This window comes from Mustela putorius, unplaced genomic scaffold (genome assembly GCF_011764305.1).
Source record: "Mustela putorius furo isolate JIRA1106 unplaced genomic scaffold, ASM1176430v1.1 tig00000127_pilon_pilon_pilon, whole genome shotgun sequence".
In the NCBI taxonomy this organism is placed as follows: Eukaryota; Metazoa; Chordata; class Mammalia; order Carnivora; family Mustelidae; genus Mustela; species Mustela putorius.
The window spans coordinates 12582387-12602153 of record NW_025421288.1 but is presented as its reverse complement, the minus strand read 5'-3'; the positions used below and the strand labels follow the sequence as shown (position 1 = coordinate 12602153).

Genomic DNA, 19767 nt, shown 5'->3' with positions numbered 1-19767 from the left:
TAAAAGAAGGAAACCAGTTACGTAAAATAGGGAGTATCTGTGGAGACTACGTCCCTCATCTAAAGAGTTCCTAGCAGCAGATCAGTTACCTCGTACATATTTTTTTTAAAAATTTTATTTATTTGACAGAGAGAGAGAGAGACAGCGAGAGAGGGAACACAAGCAGGGGGAAAGGGAGAGGGAGAAGCAGGCTTCCCACTGAGAAGGGAGCCCGATGTGGGGCTTGATCACAGGACACGGGGATCATGACCTGAGCCCACGGCAGACATTCAACGACTGAGCCACCGAGGCGGCCCGAGCTCTTAAGCTGTTAAGTGAAAGACACCAGGATACAGAACCCTCTAGCGCTCCTGACGAGGACCGTGAGCAGCACTAACATGGGGAGCTCCCTGGAAACGTCAGCTGTGGGGAGATGAGGGATTTTTATTATATTTTTATTTTTACTTTCTTCATTATCCTTTTCTCTCTCCTGCCCTCTTTCTTCAGTGAGCTTCTGACTTTCAGAATCAGAAAAATCTCAAAGAGATGTGCAACACCATCGGGAGAATAAGATCACGGAGTTCGGCTGTCCGGGACAGAACAGGGCCTGGCACACTTCTCCATAAAGGGGCACACAGGAAATATGCAGGCTCCGAGGGCCACACGGCTCTGGGGCCACTATACAAGTGCAGGCACGGACAAGCCATAGACAAATGGGCATCACTATGTTCCAATAAAACTTTATTTACTCAACCAGGGGGTCAGCCAGCGAGCTGGTTTGCAGAACCCTGCTTTACAAGAAGAAAGGGCCCTTCTGTGTATCCCCGTGTATTCGCGCCATGCATAGAGACAGCATTTGCTAAGCAGGTGGGCACTGCTGAGGGAGCAAAGCCAAAGACAATGTCAACTTACAACAAAACGACTCACAGATCCACAATCGCTCCAGAAAAGCCCATCTGTGTCTAGGGGATCTGCTTGTGATAATCGTTTGTGCTCATTTATTAAAACAGTTTGCTCAGACTTTATGGTCGTAGGTCATGTTACCGTAAATATTACAGCTTTTTTTTTTTTTTCAAGTAGGCTCCACGCCCAGCACGGAGCCCAACACGGGGCTTGAACTCACGACCCCAAGATCAAGACCTGGGCTGAGATCGAGAGTCGGACCGCTGACTGACTGAGCCACAGGCGCCCCTAAATATTACAGCTCTTCCGAAAAGACCATGAAAGGCTCCAAGACAGCGCCGACGGAGGCCACCTCGCGGACCATACCTTCAGGCTGACGTCCGTCCAGTAGATGTGATTGTTGGACACGTCGAAGTCCAGCGCCGAGGCCTCCTTGACGCCCGTCAGCGGGATGGCCACGTCGTTGTTGTTGGTCTCCAGGGAGATCCTGTGGATGGCGGCTCGGCTGGTGAACACCAGGAAGGCCTCGGGGACGATGCAGGTCTTCAGGTCGCTCAGCAGCTCCAGGCCGATGGGGCAGCCGCACTTGGCGGCGTGAGGCGTGAAGAAGCACAGGTGGCTGCAGCCCCCGTTCCCGTCCGCACACGCGTTGGTTCCTGGAACGAGCACAGCGGCTCTGGACCCGGCAGCCCCGCACACAGAGGCGTGCGTGGCTCCGTGGTCACACGGGGCTGTGCCCCAGCCAGATCGCACGTGGGGACACCGGAAACGGAGGTCCTCCCCTGCTACAGGGAAGGGACGCTAACGATGTCAGCGTGGCTGGCTCTGCGCCCGGGTGACCCAGTGCCTCTGAACTCGTCCGTCCGTCCGTCCGCCCAGCAGCCGGGGAGGCGGGAGCCACTCCCACTCATTTTCTAGTCATGGAAAGTGAAGCCCAGGGAGGCTGGTGAAGGTGACACGGGCAGGAAGGGGCACAGGTGTGAGACCGCCACGTGAGGGGGTAACTCATATGCACACACGCGCGCGCACGCACGCACACACACGCACACACGCATGCACCCGGGCCTGGACTCCGGGCCTGCTGGTCGGACTGACTGCCCCGGTAGCCCCCCGGACGCCGACACCTCACACACTCAGACAGACTCGCCCAGGAGCGCCAAAGGGGTCTTCTCACTGAAGCAGAAAACTCAGGCTGTTCGTTTGTTTTGGCCCCCGTTCCTCTCCGTTAGCTACTGAGGCGCTGTTGAAAGTGGCTTTAACGTAGAGTTAAGTATTTTAGCTAAAAGAAGAATCCTTCTCCCCATCTCTCTCAGAAAGTTCTAAGAGGAGACAGAGAGATGAACCCAGTCTCTCAACTTGAAAGCACGCCCGATGGACGCATCTTTTTTCTGACCCGCTGGGTTCTCTTTCGTGTATCGCTGAGCTCGCACAGGGGCTCACCTTCCACGGTAGATAATCCGCGGGTTCTAAAGGGTGACGGCGAAACGGAGCTTACCGGTCCCATCGCCTCTCTGTCAGGAACCCGGGTCACTGGACGGCTAAGGCCTCCCCTCCGGGCCTTTGCACAGCTGCCCCTCGGCCTGGCCCACCCTGCCCCCACCTGCTCCCTCAATTCCAAGTTCAAGTGACCTCCCCTGTGTGTTAAAGCCAGGCATCCCCACCACCCCAGCTACAGCCGCTGCCTGGAGTAGCGCTACGGAGGGTCTCAGCTGCTGGACAGGGAGGCTGGGAGCTACCGGAGGCCAAGCCCAGGATCTCCTCTGCCCGTTCATTCATTCATCCATTCGTTCGTTCCTCCAGCAGAGGTCCATAGAGCCCCTCCGATGTGCAGGTGCTGCAGCAGGGGCAGAGGTCCCCCGCTGGGCACAGCCCGCCCCCACCACACCTGGATCCTACTCTCTCTCCTGTGTAGCCTAATGACCCGCATTTGGAATCGTTTTCAGAAGGAGACAAATCACCTCCAGGCCTTTGCACAGCTTTTTAAGTGTTAAGTGAGTTTTTTGCAGATCCTGGTTTTCAGATAAAAGCTGTGTGTTTGGGTGCCTGGGTGGCCCTGTCAGTTAAGGATCTGACTTCAGCTCTGGTCATGATCTGGGGGTCCTGGGATCAAGCCCCGACCCTGCTCAGCAGGGAGTCTGCCGGTCCCTCTCTCCCTTTCTCTGCCCCCAACCCCGCCTCATGCTCTCTCAAATGAATAAATAAAATCTTAAAAAAAAAAAAAAAAAAAACAAGGTGTGCATCTGAAGGTCCAGCCTGGCCACACTGGACAGCCATCACAGCCCACCCCAGTGACAAGGTTGAGGCAGACCCAGAGTGAGTCCCGAGCTTGGCCACACCAGCAACGTGGCCATACGTCCCTCCTCCTTAACAGGGCAAATGGAGCAACACTGGCATTAGTGTATGGGGTGGCTCCGGGCATTGCGGCACTCAGCCAGAGCCCAGCGCACAGCAGACACCTGGCACACATCAGCCGTGACTGCAACAACTGCGCCAACAGCGCCCATCCACAACCACGACCTAGTCAATACCCCTGGCGGAGACACCACGCCCCTTCCCAGCTGTCCTCCACCAGATCTCACATACCCTGCCCTGCCCATCCCCGGGTGGGCGCCCGTGGACCGAAGGGCAGCCGCGAGCCCACTGCTTCTTCCTGGTGCCGCCCAGCTTGGCTCACTCGCGGCTGGAGGCTGAGCAGACTCACCGACAGCCTTGGCCACGTTCACGGCCTTCAGCCCCATCAGGTCGGGCAGCTGGTCGATGATGACGTCCCGGCTGGCCTTGACCTTGTGCACGCGCTCGATGCTGCGACGCTGCCAGTCGGTCCAGTAGATGAAGTCCCCCAGCAGCGTGAACCCGAAAATGTGGGGGAGCTTGTCTTCCAGGAGTGTCCGCCTCTTTGTCCCATCAACGTTGATCACCTGCGGGACGGCAGACACAGGTATGAACCAGCCTCGGGCCTGAGCGGGGACAGGCCCAATGCCTAGGAGGCTCCGTTCTGCCTGCACCCCGCGAGGCCATGCTATGACGCCAGGGGCCGTGGCTCCCGGCAGAGCTGGACGAATGACATTTTCAGTGGTGGGGCTGGCTCAGGGCTCTCCCCGCAGCCTCCCCTGCCTGGGTACGGACACGGCACTGAGAGGGCCAGGCGAGGCAGACAGCTGTGCTCAGCAGGGCTCAGACCGGGCCAGGCTCTGATTGCAACAGTCTGCCGGCCGGGAAGGTGTCAGATCACAGGCTCGACGAGGACCTGAGCTTCCAGGGGCTGCATTACTAACACGCCCGGGGCGCTGGGCAAGACGGCGCACTGGTCTATGGACCCATGTCTTGCTTGGTCAGGCCCAGATGACCTCGGAGGACCCTTCTGGCCCTGAGTCTGAGCCCGTAACTCTCAGATGCTTTTCAACCCCCCCCCCCACACGACTGGCCCTTTACTCTGAGCTGTGAAAGCTAGCTCTTTCTCTTGAAGAACCAGTGCTGATAAAAAGCATTAACCACAAAAGCCACAAAGGAAAAAACTGCTGTCAGACATAAAAACGCCTTAACCGACGGAAACACACAAATGGGGTAAGATGAGACTCCGGTGACAGATGATCCTGTAGCCGCTGATGTTGAAAGCAAGACTCGATAAAACACAACATCAAGCTTCTCCGGCTCTTGGGCCAGGATGAAAGCGACACAACAAGTCCCAGCAGACACCCTGCAGCCAGATCGTGTTTCCAGCTCCGCAGAAAAGTGACAAACACTCTGTTTTGCAGGTGGTGAGAACAGAAGACAGATCAGATTTACGCTGAACAGAAGAGACTTGGGTCCGTCTGCCATAGGACAACACGGGACAAAACTGCCAGGTCACCCAGGAGGGGCCCAGCAAGCCCCCACGCCCCGGGGGCCTCAGTTTCTCCACCTGCAACTGAGGGGAGCAGCTGACATCATCCAGACAACTTAAACAAAGACAAGGCCCAGGCCCCCAACCTGGGGCAATTCACACAGAAGTGGGAGGTGCCGGCCCCCTATGGATCCTGAAAGCGGCTCCCCGCTGGAGTTCCAAGGCGCCCCCAGGACAGAATACGAGATTGGGGGACACCCTTGTACCCGAAGCAGGGGTGCTGCCCGCCTCACCTGGAAGGAGGAGCTCAGGTTGTACCAACTGCTGTGCTCATCTCCAGGGCACCAGGCTGGCCCCGCGGGTTAGCAGCAAGTGGCAGGTGGGGGACTAAGCCTTCCAAACGGTTTGGGCACCGGCCCTCAGAGAACGCTCTGCACAAAACTTGCCCGCGGGTGGGGTCTCATCCTGGGCTCGTGGCTGAAGTGGTGAGGTGGGGAGAAGGGGAAGATGGTACCCTCAGGAACACATCCCGTCGGAGAGCGTGTGAGTGAGTGAGCAAGGCTGTGTGTGCGCCAACACAGCATCGTGCACGCAAGAAAGAGAAACAACTCTGTGGACACTGAAATTTGAATTTCCTGTCATTTTCACGCATCACGAAATACTGTTTTTCTTTTGATTCTTCCCCCTGATCATTTAAAAGTGTGAAAACCGGGACGCCTGGGTGGCTCAGTGGGTTAAAGCCTCTGCCTTCAGCTCAGGTCATGATCTCAGGGCCCTGGGATAGAGCCCCACATCGGGCTCTCTGCTCAGTGGGGAGCCTGCTTCCCTTCTTCTCTCTCTGCCTGCCTCTCTGCCTGCTTGTGATCTCTGTCTGTCAAATAAATAAATGAAATCTTTAAAAAAAAAAAAAAAACAAGTGTGAAAACCGCCCTGCGTGTGAGAGCGGCTCAGACACGGTCAATCCGGCCCTTGGGCTGTAGAGTCTAAGCCCTGGTCTACAGCTGAGCACCTGTGCCCTTGATCTTCAGGAAAGGAAACTAGACATTTCACCAAGACGTTGTGTCAAGAATGTTCATGCCGGACGCCAAGGGTGCCCAGGGCCAGCGCTGCCCTCTCTGAACTCTGGCTTCTGTCCTCTTGAGCAGGGCCAACTCCATGATTCATGCCCGGGTCTAGGCAGGAGGGCCACAGAGAGGTGGGACAAGTAGATCCCAAGGAAGCGCACCCTCAGCTGTGCTCTGAGGGGCAGCACCTGCGGAGGGTCTACAGGGAGGCCCACAAAGTGGTGGGCTAAGAAAGCCACCTGCTGAGAGTCAGGAGGTCAAGACCAACCCTTTGAAAGTGTACGTTTCAAGGGAAAAAGACTCCTGTTTTCTGATGGAGTCTCCATCACAGTCAGACGTAACCTCCCAAATTAGAACCATCCTGGTTATTTTTTTTTTAATATTCTACTTATTCATTTGACAGAGAGATCACAAGTAGGCAGAGAGGCAGGCAGAGAGAGAGGAGGAAGCAGAGTCCCCGCTGAACAGAGACCCTGATTCTGGGCTCCATCCCAGGACCCTGGGATCATGACCTGAGCTGAAGGCAGAGGCTTAACCCACTGAGCCACCCAGGTGCCCCGCCCTGGTTATTTTGTTCCACGTAATAAACAAGATCTTAAACTCGCACTTGGGGGCACACACACACACAGCTCAGTTGCCCGGAAGCCCCATGTTCTACCTTCTTCCCGGGGGCACGAAGGACACCCAGCCACCCGGCCTGGCAGCTGTCACTCCCCCGCCCCGAGTATTTACCTTGGCTGTGCCAGAAGTCCCCTCCGCCAACCCAGTCCGTGTCCGGGGGGCAGGGAGACAGATGTATGCATAACTGCTCAGCCATGACTTCTTCTCAGCCCACCTGCCAGCCTGCCCCACAGGCGGTGTGGACCAGGTGCTCTGGCACAGAGCTGGCCCCGACAGCAGGTGTCAGGGGCAGGACCCACCAGCTCCCACTGCCCTGGCCAGGGTGAGACAGCAGGGGGCCCCAGAGAGCCCAGATTTTGGGGTGTGGGGCAGCAAGTCTGCGGCAAGCCACATGCAGGTGACACCCCCTGCTACAGAGACAGGCTAAAGAGCCCGGGTTGGCCTGAGATTTCGGCTTGGTCCATCCACGAGTCCAAGCACCCCAGAGGGAAACAGCCGAGGACGAAGCTTCACAAAGACCGCTCGGGGCTTCAAAGGGGCAGGACCGGTCCCCGCTTCAACTCAGCATCGGCTAAAACCACCCTCCGGGGACAGGCATCACGGTGTGTGCCCAGCCGTCTGAACACTTTGTCCCTGTCAGCACTGCTAAGGGGCAGAATTCCTCCCCCTAGTCCGGAAGCAGAAGACAACAGGATTTGCACAACACGTCCGCGAAGGCAGGGCTTCGGGACACACACGGCTAGAAAATCAGCTCAGGCGCTGTCCAGGGACCCAGGACGCCGTCCCACCCCCGCGCCCATCCCCTCTCAATGTCCCTCCGACGTGCCGCTGCTGTCCCGTCCCCCTGTGTCTATCTTCCCACCTGAACGTCCGCCCCGTCGGGCCACAGGTCTGTCCCTTGCTGCTCTTCCCAGTGGGGCGGCGTCCCTGGACGCCTGGAAGGGACAGGTGCTCGCCAGGGGGTGCAGAGGGGGCGGGGGGGATGTGATGGCAGCTCTGTCCAGGGACCTGCTGAGCAGCCGTGGGAAAGGGGCCAGTGGGAGCCACGGCAAGAGTGTGGGAGCAGGCACTCTCCGTGCAGACCCGGTGCGTCCAGACTCCCCGCCCACCGGCCCCACGGAGACGGCCGACCCCAAGCTGGGCCCGAGAGAGAGCTCCTATCTGCTTTGGGAGATGAGACCGACTGACAAACAAGTGAGGTGGTGACGATGATGGTGCTGGGGACCCGGCAGCCAATCCGGAGCACGAGCACTGGCCCGGTCTCGAAGGTGCTGTGGCTTCCGGCCGGGAGACGTGGCCTTCAGGTGGGAACCGGGATGTCAGCATTCTGGAGAAGGCGAGTCTTCCCCATGCAGGAGACTGGGGCATGTGGCAGGGGGAACTCTCGGCTTCCGAGGGAGGGGGCTGGGGGCGGCTGGGCACGTGGACTCGGAGGGCACTCGGGAGGGAAGGAGCTGCCCGGGGTTGGGGGGAAGGGGGGCCCACGCTGGGCCGTCACGAGCCTGGTGTCTGCCAAGCAGCAGGGACAGAGGCAGGAAGAGCCCAGCGTCTGCCAAGAGCGGACAGAGAAGTGCAGGGCCGCGGCAGCCACTGGTTAGAGAAGCTCAGGCAGACAGCAAGTCCGAGGGGCTTTTATGAATCCGGCTGACCCCTGTGACACGAGACCTAAGGCCTATGGTCGGAGGAGCAGGGCAAGTGTTTTCAGGGTGGGGAGCCCCGCAGGGTGGGGGGGAGTACAGGAGGCCGGTCCTGAGGGCGTGGCTGGGGTCGTGGGAGGGCTGGGCCCCAGGGCTCTAGACTCCGGAAGATGGGTTAGGAGGTGTCCCAGGGAATTCCTAGCCCAGGAGGGTGCGACACGCAGCAGAGGCAGCTGGGGGAGGGGTAAGGGTGGGGGCTGAGGTCCGTGGACACGGCCCCCCGATTCCCCTCTGTGTCCACGGACCTCAGCCCCCACCCACCCCACATGGTTCCAGCCTGCAGGAGGGAAGTCCGGCGCCTCCCAGAGTGAGCAGCCTGAGCCAGCCCCACCGGGGGGAGCCACCCTGCAACTCCCAAAGGTCACGATGGCAGCTAGCCGGCCAGCCGAGGGGCTGGCCTGGACCTGATGTGCAGGACAGCTGTCACAGACAAGGCCGACAGGAGGGCCCACCTGCAGGGCAGCCCAGACATGCCCGCAATTCGGCCTGTCCCCTAAGTCGCATCCATGCCACTAATGCCATCCAGATGAATCCCCGCGTCACCAGCCCGGCCCTTCCAGACCTTTGTTCTCCTCCTGGTTCATCCAGGGTTTAGCCGCAGCTGCCCTAGAAAGTCCTTCTCGGGGGCCTGGTGGGTGGGACACGGGAGCCCGATTACCTCTTCAAAGGGACAGCCCGTTTGTCACTGTCTGCAGCTCCTTTCTTTTCTTTTCTTTTTTTTTTTTTTAAAGATTTTATTTATTTATTTGACAGACAGAGATCACAAGTAGGCAGAGAGGCAGGCAGAGAGAGAGAGAGAGAGAGGGAAGCAGGCTTCCTGCGGAGCAGAGAGCCCGATGCGGGGCTCGATCCCAGGACCCTGAGATCATGACCCAAGCCGAAGGCAGCAGCCCAAACCACTGAGCCACCCAGGCGCCCCTGCAGCTCCTTTCTTCCAGAGCCTTCCCTCTGCGTTCAGAGCCAGGCCAAGCACACAGCCAGGCTGCACAAAATCCATCCTCCCCATCAAAGGCAACTGGGCGAGGTAGGCCCGAGGCCAGCACTCCGGCTCCTTAGCACCTGGCCCGGCCGTTCCATTGTCATTGGGCGTCACTTCTGGGAAACGTCACCACGGCTAGAAGCATGTCCTGTTGCTGCCCTAGCCTGGTTTATTCCTCCCCAGACCATCCCTCCCACCTGGAAACTGGAAAGTAAACACAGCCCCTGGTCCCTCAGCAGTTCCCCCTGGAAGCCCCGGGGAACCTCCATGACCGTCAGCATGAAGCCTGTGGCCTGATCCAAAGCATGGTCCCGAGGGGCACAGCAGAGGAACAGCTGTTGGGCACACATACCGAGCCGGCCCAGGAACCTGGAACAGAGCTGGCACTCCGCAGGGGCTCGGCAGCAAACTCCGGGGCCCGAGAGCGAGGGCCGAGAGGCCACAGCAGGGACGTGGAGGCAAGGCCCCTAGCACGCTTGGGCCACCTCCAAAATGTTCACACCTGTGTCTGGGGTATGTCCCCACTGAAAGAATGCTAGAGTCCGAGAAGCCAGCACAACACTCGCCTGGGGCATCCCCACTGCGGGGAGAAGACAGGCTGCTTACGTGGAGGACGGTCTCCACGTCCATGCATGTGAGCAGCGCCCCCCCACCGCCCCCGGGGCAGGGGTGGAGGGGTGCCCGGCACAAACCCCGCAGCTAGGGTCAGCCCTGGATGTGTGCGAAGTGGCAGCGACGGGCTCCGCCGGGGTCGGCATTCCCAAAGTGTGTGCCACCAGAGCCAAGGCGGGGAAAGAAAGGGAAAGGGACCCTCAGGCATGTAGTTTGAGAACACCGACACACCTGCATTTCCCAAGTCGGCCTGATCAAAGATTCCCCAATTCTAATTCTGTAGCGTCTCTCTTCACACTCTCCGGGGATTAGCTCCAAACAGATAACACGCTCTGCGCAGGCGTTCCTGGTCTGCCTGCGTGGCCCCGTGCAGGTGAAGACTCCGTCCCTGACTCCGGGCCCTCCCTCTCCTCACGCTACCGTGACAGACCGTCTTCCTTGGTCGGTTACCCTCGAAACCGCGCTCCTACCTGTCCCCAGCCTCGCGCCTCCTGACTTCTGTCCCTTCTACTTAGCGGTTACCAAGAGGATAACGTTTAGATTCTGTCTGGAAACCTGACGCTGTCTTAGGGCTTTGTCTGAGGATTGGTTCTAAACGTGGAAAACCAAAACCCACCCACTTGCCACGTGACCTTGAGCAAGGTACCGTCCTCCTGGACCTCAGCTTCTCATCCACGAGTGGGAACCACGCCACACACCTCCAAGTACGCTTGGGGGACAAACAACCTTTCGCCCGTCATCGGGAAAATGCCCGTCAAAGCCAGGGACACCCCCGAGCGCCCAGCAGGATAAAGGGTGTGGAATATTCCAGCGGCCAAGGCTGTGCAGAGAGAACACGCGCTGCCGAGGACAGAGAGCGTGGAGGGAGCACACCGCAGAGCACTCTGACGGCGCGTCCGTGAACCACGCGTGAAACCCCACGTGGCCCAGCAGTTCGGCGCCTCCGGGTGCTCCCCGGAGAAGTAACAGGCGCGCAGACAAAACTAGCACGCGGTGCCCTTGACAGCCTCGCTCACGGCAGCCACGGAGGTGGGGGGAGAACGCAAATGCCCGTCAACAGACGCTGCACAGCACGGTCCGTCCAGGTGCCCAGGGTCATAGGCCGTAAAAACGAAACGAGGACAGATGCCGCCGTGAGGATAAACTCCAGAAACAACGCGCGGCGCGAGGAAGCCCGGCACGGAAGGCTGCGCGCCGAAGGACCACACGCGCATGAAACCTCTGGGACAGCCAGCCACGGGGACCACAGGAGATCCGTGGGTGCTGGGGGCTGCTGCGGGGAGCGGAGACCAGGCCTGGCTGCTTAGTGGGCACGGGGTCTCGGGTGACGAAACGTTCTGGAACGGGGCAGCGGCTGTGGCTGCTGGGGTTCAGCTGTGACTGCGGGAGAGGCCGCTGAACGGCACACTTTAAAATGGTTAAAACGGCCATCATTGGTCACGTGTGTTCCCACAGTAAAGGGCCCCAGCACCCCACCGCGGGAGTACACGGAGCCACGCCTGTTACGTGTCCGGCAGCGTCAGCCGACACACACGTCCCCAGCCCCCCAGCTGCTCCCGGGGGCGGGTGGGGTCCCGGGGCGAAGCCTTCTTGGCTGACCACAAGGGAGACAAGGGTCGTGCCTTCAGGCTCAGAGGCTCGAGGGAAACTCCCTTTAGCAACAGGGTCGTCTGTAGGGAATCCAGCAGGAACTGGCCACTTGGACAGCGACTTGGGCGGAAGAGGCACCTACTCAGCCCAGAGCCCCTGTCCAGGAGCGTGGCATGAAACCCTGCGACCCAGACGCACGTCCGTCTCCCTGCTCCCGCCCTCCCCTGGCAAGCTGCCTGGTGGGTGGCTCCCCCCGAAGCCAAGAGAGGAGCGAAGTTTACCCCCAGGTGAGTGGTCCGTAAGCAGTGATGTGACCAGCCCTGAGGGGAGGCGTCCACACCGAGGACAGGCACATACGTCGGGGACTTCCCTGCTGTGGGGACGAATCGAACGACTGTCTCCGGAGCACCTCCAAAAAGTACACCCACGAGCAAAGAGCAAGTTGCCAAAGAACACATCTGCACATCGCTTAAATTAATCACACGGAATCACACAGAACAGGATGACGCTCCGTTCCGGGACACATCCACCTGGCAAGAGAAAACGCCTTGGGAACGCGTCACCAGATTCAGAATGGTGGTCACCTGGCTGCCACCACGTTGGTAAGATTTTTTTGTCTTACGCTGCATGGTGGGCACATGTGTGTGAGTTTTCACTAAGATTTTGTGTTACGAGGGACACCTGGGTTAAGCAACCGACACTCTTGATTTTGGCTCAGGTCATGATCTCAGGGTCGTAAGATCGAGCCCTACATCGGCCTCCATGCTCAGCAGGGAGTCTGCTTGGGATTCCCTCTCTCCCCTTCCCTGACCCTTCCCCCACCCCTGCTAGCTGGCGAGCACGCACATTCTCTCAAATAAAGAAGTAAATTTAAAGACGGAGATTTTGTTTTTGAAATAGTTGAAGTCACACAAGAAGTCACTCAAGGAGCTCCCGTGTGTCCTTCACCCAGCTCCCTCCGAAAACCTCTCACACAAGCGCAGTGCCCTGCGACGGGGTTCACTCGGCCACACGGCTCCTTACAGGCCTCCTGCATGTTGGAAAAGTATCCTAATAGACTATTTTTTCGAGGATCCTATTTGGCCAAAATGCAGAGCACAGGGGCTCAGTGGGTCAAGCGACCGACTCCTGATTTTGGCTCAGGTCACGATCTCAGGGTCATGAGACCGAGCCCCGCGTCGGGCTCTGCGCTCAGTGTGGGGACTGTTGGGATTCTCTCTCCCTCTGCCCACCCCCTGGCTCGCGCGCGCGCGCGCGCGCGCACACACACACACACACACACACACACACACACAGGAGAGCATGCGCTCTCTCTCTCTCTAAAAAAATAAAATCTTAAAAAAAAACCCAGCAGAGCACAGGCATCCATCCGCTGCCCGCCTGGTACAGGTCATGGGCTCCAGGGCCTCCAGGCCTGCTGGGCTGTGCCAGGCAGCACGACCTTCGTTAAACAGCTTCGGGAACCAGCGTCCACCGGCGGGGAGGACTCACCTCGATTTTGTCCGTCTTGGCATCTCCCCAGTACAGTTTTCCCTCCTGCAGGTCCAGGGCCAAGCCGTTGGGCCACCCGAGGGACGTGTTCACCAGGATGTGCCGCTCCTGTCCATCCAGGTTAGCGCGCTCGATTTTGGGGTTCTCCCCCCAGTCTGTCCAGTACATGAGGCTGGAGGGGAAGCACATGTCCTTGACGCTGTCCGGCCCGTCCCCAGGGCCGAGGACAACACCCTCCCCATGCTGAAGGGTGCACACGCAGTGCTGGCTCCCTGCCCACATGAGCGCCAAGCCCCCCACACGCGGGACCAGGGGCTCCACAGGAAACGGGGGTGCCCACAGCATGGGCTTCACAACCCGGCATCCTGGAACTCGAAGGGAGCAGGTGGGACCCTTCTCCTGTCCTGCAGGTGGGTGGACAGCAGATGTGCTGGGAGACCCATGGCCGGAGGGCCGAGCACCAGGCAGGGGGCCCACGTGGAGTGGAACCTTCCTCAAAGAGCCGAAGGGCTCCTGTGCACAAAGCGCAGGCTCCACGGGCAGACGGGCCACGAGGCCCAGCTCTGCCAGCAGGCACCTTGAGTGGGTGTCCGTGGTTTTGCACCTCTGAGCAGCACCTGACAGCCCCCGCCAGGGACCATGGTTACAACCGCTGCGGCTCTGCTAGTCCCCACAAGGCACAGCTCCCAGGTCCCCCTCCTGTCTTTCCAGCTCCTCCTCCAGGCTGTCTCCGGGATACCACGCGGCACCGGGCACAGAGGGCCAGAGGCTCCCCCTGCAGCCCTGGCTCCACCGCCAGGAGCTCCAACTCTTCCTCCTCCCCCCACCACTTTCCCGTTGTTGGTCATGAGCCCCAGGAAGGGGCTCTGAGCTGCAAAGTTTCTCCGAAAGGCTCCTACATCGACAGACGAGCTGTTTTCACAGAATCCCAAAATGGAAAGTTGGAGCCACACTGCCTGGTCCAATCTCAGCATCCTGCTGTGTGACCTTAGGTGAGTCCCCTAACCTCTCTGGGATTCAGTGTCCTCTACTCTACGACTGTACCCACCTCCGGGGGAGAGAGGAGGAGGTAAAGCTTCCCCGTGTGCAATGCTCAGGAAAGGCCGTTAAGTACATCCCATCATCAGCCTAGAAACCACCCTGGTGAAGCATTCCGCTTCACAGGTGAGAAGGGTGAGGCCCCTGGAAAGACTCCCCCCAGCTCTCCAGGCCTGGTACCCACGTACACGACATCATAGCATTGCAAAGTCTGGGCCCTGGACCAGCAGCAGCATCCCCGGGGGGAGCTTATGAGAAATTCAGGTTCCCAGGCCCTGCCCCAGACCTCCTGAATCAGAATTCCGGGAAGGGGCCCCGCCACCTGCATCTTAACAAGCCTCCTCTGGGGGCATTCTGATGCCGGCAAAAGTTCCAGAGATGCTAGTATCTCTCACTTCTGGTGGCCTGGTTCCCAGCCCCCACCACCAGGTTGGAGGTCCAACCCCCCCCACCCCACCCCGCTTACCCCATCACAGGGTGCAGCACAATGGCCCGGGGCTCGTCCAGGTCCTCGGACACCAGGATCTTGCGGGAGGTGCCATTGAGACGTGTCACCTCGATGCGGTCGGTGCCTGTGTCCGTCCAGTAGAGGTTGCGGGCCACCCAGTCAACCGCGATGCCGTCGGGGTCATTGATCTCGGTGTTGACCAGCGTCTGTGCGCCTGACCCATCCAGGTACGCCCTGCGGATGGCCCGCACCTCGTCGTCCGTCCAGTAGACATAGCCCTCCAGCGGGTCGTAGTCGATGGCAATGGCATGTCGGATGTCATCAACCTGCAGCACGATGTCGGTGAAGTCCGGTGTGTCCAGCGAGATCCTCCGCAGATCCGTCCGCCGGGCCAGCAGCAGCACCTCCTCAGCTCCTGAGGGAGCACATGCGGTGGGGTCAGAGGCCGGCAGCAGGACAGTGGACCAGGCCTGCGCTGGGCATGGCAGGGAGGGGCTCTGCCAGCCCCCAGGGTCAGAGCTTCCGCGCAGCCACCGGTGACCGTAGGTAACACTCGCTGTGACCCTCCTCTGTGGTCACTAGCTCATCCCCCTGAGGGCTCTAGGAGGCCAGCACTGTTTGTATCGTCATAGTATCGAGGAGACCATGTAGGCACAGAGAGGTCAAGCAACCAGCCGAAAGCCACACAGCCACCTGACCTCCACCACCATGGAAGAGCTGCTTCATACTCAGTGTCCCTTCGCCCCTGCAAGCTCCTCTCCTGGCCACAAACCAGTGCCAGATGCAGGTCCCACGGAAACACTGGGCTCCAGACCACCACTGGCAGCCACACTTCTCAAAGCCCCCACTGGGCCGCACCTTCCACGTGCTCCCCCTTCACGGCTCAGCTCAGATGCCATTTCCTCATGAGCCCCCCCCAACCCCGCTCACCCCTCCAAGGCAGCTTCATGCCACCTTCACTGCACGGTCTGATTCCTTCCCACGTGACTCTCTCACTGACGAGGGCAAGCACCGGGGGGCAGGTGCCCCGGGCTCCCTCTGCCACCCCAGCAGGGTTAACATCTCAACCCCATCCTGGACCCTCCCTGCTGGGATTTGTTGGAACTTCCAGGACAAACAGCACAGGGAGCCTCATGGCACTCCCCAACCCTGACCAGGACACCCCTGGAGGCTGTGTGCCCTCCCGCAGAGCTGGGTCCTTGTCCCCTCATTCACTCTGGCCTCTTCTGGTCTCAAGGACTTGCAGAGCCAAGTTTAGGCCCAGAGACCCCTTCCGGAACTTTGGGACCACTTGCCTGGTCTGAGGAAAGGCCCAGAATGGGGAAGGACCTGCCTCAAGTTATGTAGCAACGCAGGATGGGGACAGGGACAGAACCAGCCAGGCACATCCGTCAACCTCAGGCCCCCAGACCCAGCTCTGCAGGCAGCTGCCTGGTCAAGCCACAGCCCTCAGACAGCAGACCCTCTCCGGCGCCTGGTGCCAACTTCTTGCCCCAGTGGCAGAGCCCTCGGAGCCCAGTGCCTCGCAGAGTCCACCTGGGGTCCCCTGACCTGCATTTCAAGTAAGGGTGGGACGGGGAATCCTCGCTCCGAGGTGCACAGCTCATCACCCAATTCCTCCACTAGAGGGCGACACATGACAGCACTAGTTCTCTGAGCCCAGGCCTGGGAAACTGAGGCAGGCTGTGCCCAGAAGGCACCCCAAGTGCCTGACTGCTTTGGAAACTCCGAGACCCAAATTCAGATTTGGCCTTGATATGGTGTGCACTGGAAGGAGGGGAGGGGAACTCTGAATTTTAACAAATTGTCTTCCTTGGGGCTCTCTTCCCAAAATGTTCTGTTATCTGACCTGTCCTTCAAGGCCCAGGTCCCACACCTCCCCCTCCTCCTCCAGGAAGCCTTCCTACCACCCTTACCCCAGTGGATGGGCTGGCCGCACACACACACACACACACTGCATGGGCACCACACTTAATGTTTCACTGGGATTTGTGCACATGCCTCCTCGGCTCTCTGCAGACCCCGGGCCGCACCCAGGGCAGGTGCTGACGTCCTTAGACAAGCCAGGAGAACGCAGGGCCGAAATCTCTGTGTGACTCTGCACAGGTCTCTAACCTTCTCCAGGCTCTGGTCTCCCCATTTACACTGAAGAATCAGCCCAACCTGCTGGTGTGTGAGTTTCTTTCTGGCTCTGACATCAAGGGAACCATAAAACCAAACTCCGGGAAAGGCTCTGGCTTCATCTCCCATGATGGAGGGACAGGGGATGCCCCTGCAGGGCACGTCCAGGAAGAGCCCCGTCCCAAGAGGGTGTCTACAAGACCCATCCGAAGAGGCTGTCGTCGGGCTCCCGAGTGGAGGCCAGGGCAGCTCACCGTGCAAGGCGGAAGGGTGTGTGTCAAACCGCACGTGACCTCAAGCGGGACTTCCTCCCCAGAGAAAACACTGGTCCCTGAGAGGAACCAATGCTCTGTCCCAAAATACATTTTTTTTTAAGATCTTTTTTTTTTTTTTTTTTTTTAATTCGAGAAAGAGCACGCGCGGGAGGAAGGGGCAGAGGGAGAGGGAATACCAAGCAGACTGCTTGCTGAGCACAGAGCCGGACACAGGGCTCACTCTCACGACCCTGAGATCATGACCTGAGCCAAAATCAAGAGTCGGACGTCTGACTGACCGAGCCACCCGGGTGCCCCACAAAACACCTGTAGCACCTGTTTCCCCATCCCCGTTCCTGGGGTCCTCCAGACACAATCACCTAAAATAGTGTGAGCCTCACGCCATCTCAGAGGTACAACTACATCCCATTTTACTGATGAGGAACTCAAGGCACAGAGAGGTTAAGCTCCCCGCGCAAGGGTCTACAGGAGCAAGTGGGAAAAAAAGGCCCCGCAAACACTTGACTTTCACCAGATGGCACACGCAGGAAGCCCGGTGCTGGTGCGCCACTGGGCGGCTGGCTCGGCCCCCCCAACCAGGTCTCTCTCTGCGGCAGCTACTTTAGACCAGGAACTGGGGGCGGAGGTGGACAGGCACAGGATCCCCCGGGCCCCGCCGGTGCTCCTAGGGTCACACACACAGGGCAGAGCCCTTCGGGGAGGAAGAACGTCCGTGAACGGGTGCTAGGAAGCAGAGCGGGAGTTACAGGTGGGCCTGTAAGGGACCAGCTGAGACGGGGGAATCCTGGCCTCCGGCTCCAAGAACCTCAGATTCGTGCAGCTGTGACCGTGTACTAGACTCCAGCAGAGTGTCCCCGAGGGGCACAGAGCCATCATGGACCCCAGCCCTCCATCAACCAGGTCAAAACAAAGCCTCCAGCACACCCCACGGCCAAGGAACCCCATTATCAGCCGTCTCTTAAGTCTCTGTGACTAAGGCAGTAATTAAATGCCAGGATAAATCTGTAGGTGATAATTGACTCTGGGGGGGAATGTCTGACACCCCTTGGGCTGCAGAGCCTTTGAAGTTTTTATTTGAGCTTGGCCTGGAAGACGGGGACCCGCGGGTGAGAGCCCCAGCCCAGCCCAGCTCTCTGTCCAGGACCAGGCCCGCGGCGGGGTGGGGGCGGGGGGGGGGCAGCTGCAGAGAGAGATCTCCCTGCCTGGGCTCCGTGGGCCACTCGCCGAGGCTCCCGCTCCCAGGGGACCTCCAGGGCTGTCTGCAGCCAGGTCTGAGCGGCAGCCCTGGCCTCGGGCTCCCTGGGTGGGTGTCGGGCACTGGGCCGGGCCAGGAGGAGGGGAGGCCACCCCCTTCCCTGGGACCAGACACGGATTCTGGGTAGGGGTTTGTTTAAACACCAAGGAAGTAAATTGGTTAGAAACTAACAGTTGGCCAAATGGCTTTCTTTGGGGTTGTTCAAACAAACAGCCTGCCCCACGGGGCTGCCTAGGAAAGTGAAACCTTCCCCTCGCCGGCGGGGCAGCCGTCCCTGGAGCCTCCTTCAGGCGGACTCCTGACCTCTCCCCTTCCTCCCTGCACGCACAAGCGCAGGAAAGAAGGGCAGCGCCCCTGTCCCGAGGCCAAGCGCAGGGCACGGACCCCAGGCCAGGCCAGGGCACAGCCTTCCTGGCAGCGGGTGTTCTCAGAACACAAAAGCAGACCCGAGGGATGGCCCAGAGTCACAGGCGCGGCAAGTTCAACACCATCCCTGCCCGCCAACGTCCCTCCGGACCAAGCTGGCTTCCATCGCAGGGCACCGTCCCGTGGGTTACACGGAGCAGGCGCGATGCAGGAGAAAGCTGCCGTAACCCATCAGCGCAGACGGGGGGAGGGGCGCCTCGTAACGGCGGAAACGGACTCCACGGTTCTGAGGCCAGAAGTAAATGCCCCAGGTGCTGGCAGGCCCATGCTCCCCCTGAAGGCTCTGGAGACGTCCTTGGCTCTTTCAGCTTCTGGTGGTTACCAGCAAGACCCAGATGTTTCTTGGCCTGTGTTTTCACCACTCCAACCCCTGTCTGTCTTCACATGGCCTCCTCTCTGGCGTCTCTGGGTCTCCATTTCCTTCTTATAAAGGTCACTAGTCATTGGACTCAGGGCCCACCCGACTCCAGGAGGACCTTATCATAACTCGGTTCTACCTGCAGAGACCCTGTTTCCGAGTCAGGGCCCATTCACAGGTTCCGGGAACTCAACACGTCTTTTTGGGGGACACGATACACCCCACAAGCGGTGGGGAGCAGAGGTGAGAGGAAAGGTTCTGTGGAAGGACAGGCAGGTCCAAGGGCCGGGGGGACCTCCAGAGCGCACAGGGTCACTGCTGCAGCCGGGATGGACGGGAACCGGGCTGGCCCACATGCGCCGTGCACGCTGGACGCTGGGACAGCACTGCGCCCGTTGCAGTCTTCAGGGCAGCCTCGTGCAAACCACGCTCTCCGTGCAGCAGGGGCCCAGCCACAAGACAAACAAGAGCCTCCTCCCTGGCAGGAAACACACGCAGATGTCCCCAGTGACTATCTTTGGTCCATTCCCGGTCTTCCTTCTGGTCTCCGGCGGGGTCTGCACACGTGTGCTGTAAGGGACCCGCCTCTGTGGGCCGGGCTTCATGGAGGGACACCAAAATTCGAATGCCCTATCCTTTTCCATGTCACAAAACATTCTTCTTGTGAGTCTCTTTTCAACCCTGCAAAAATAGTCGCACAAAAGCAGGTGGGGAGCCATGTGGCCCTCCGGCCGAGCGAGGCTGTGGGTCCCCGGCCCTCATGTGTGCCTTTCACAACAGGCGACGGCCCGTCCTAATCACAGTGGAAGCCATGTCAGGAGGGCGAGCAGGGTCACAGGAACTCTCGGGAGCCCCTGCTCGATTTTCCTGAAACCTAAAACAGCCATACAAGGCAAAGTCTATGCCTCATTTAAGTTCACTGAAAGGCGTCCAAGTCGAGAGAAAAAACCACCCAGACCTCAGCAACAACCAGAAGAGACGGGTGACCTGAAGAGGATTCCAGAGGGGAAAAGGCCAGCCGCTCAGCACGGCTGCAGCAGGGCCCCCGCCTCCCGGAGGACTGTGCCCGGCCCACGCTTCCTGGACG

The 19767-nt window shown here is 59.5% G+C and overlaps 1 protein-coding gene across 2 annotated transcripts in view; it reads right to left on the bottom strand.

Moving 5' to 3' along the window:
• LRP5 (LDL receptor related protein 5) overlaps positions 1-19767 on the bottom strand; it is a 96965-nt gene that overhangs the window by 29150 nt on the left and 48048 nt on the right. Inside the window, exons 6-9 of one of the 2 annotated variants that reach the window (XM_045066029.1) lie at positions 14264-14660; positions 12760-12931; positions 3584-3800; positions 1249-1538 (exon numbers count right to left, since the gene is read on the bottom strand). In XM_045066029.1, coding sequence (XP_044921964.1) covers positions 1249-1538; positions 3584-3800; positions 12760-12931; positions 14264-14660 — 1076 coding nt within the window. Of the gene's footprint in view, positions 1-1248; positions 1539-3583; positions 3801-4998; positions 5274-12759; positions 12932-14263; positions 14661-19767 lie in introns of those variants that run through there. The other variant, XM_045066037.1, reaches the window with a different exon arrangement.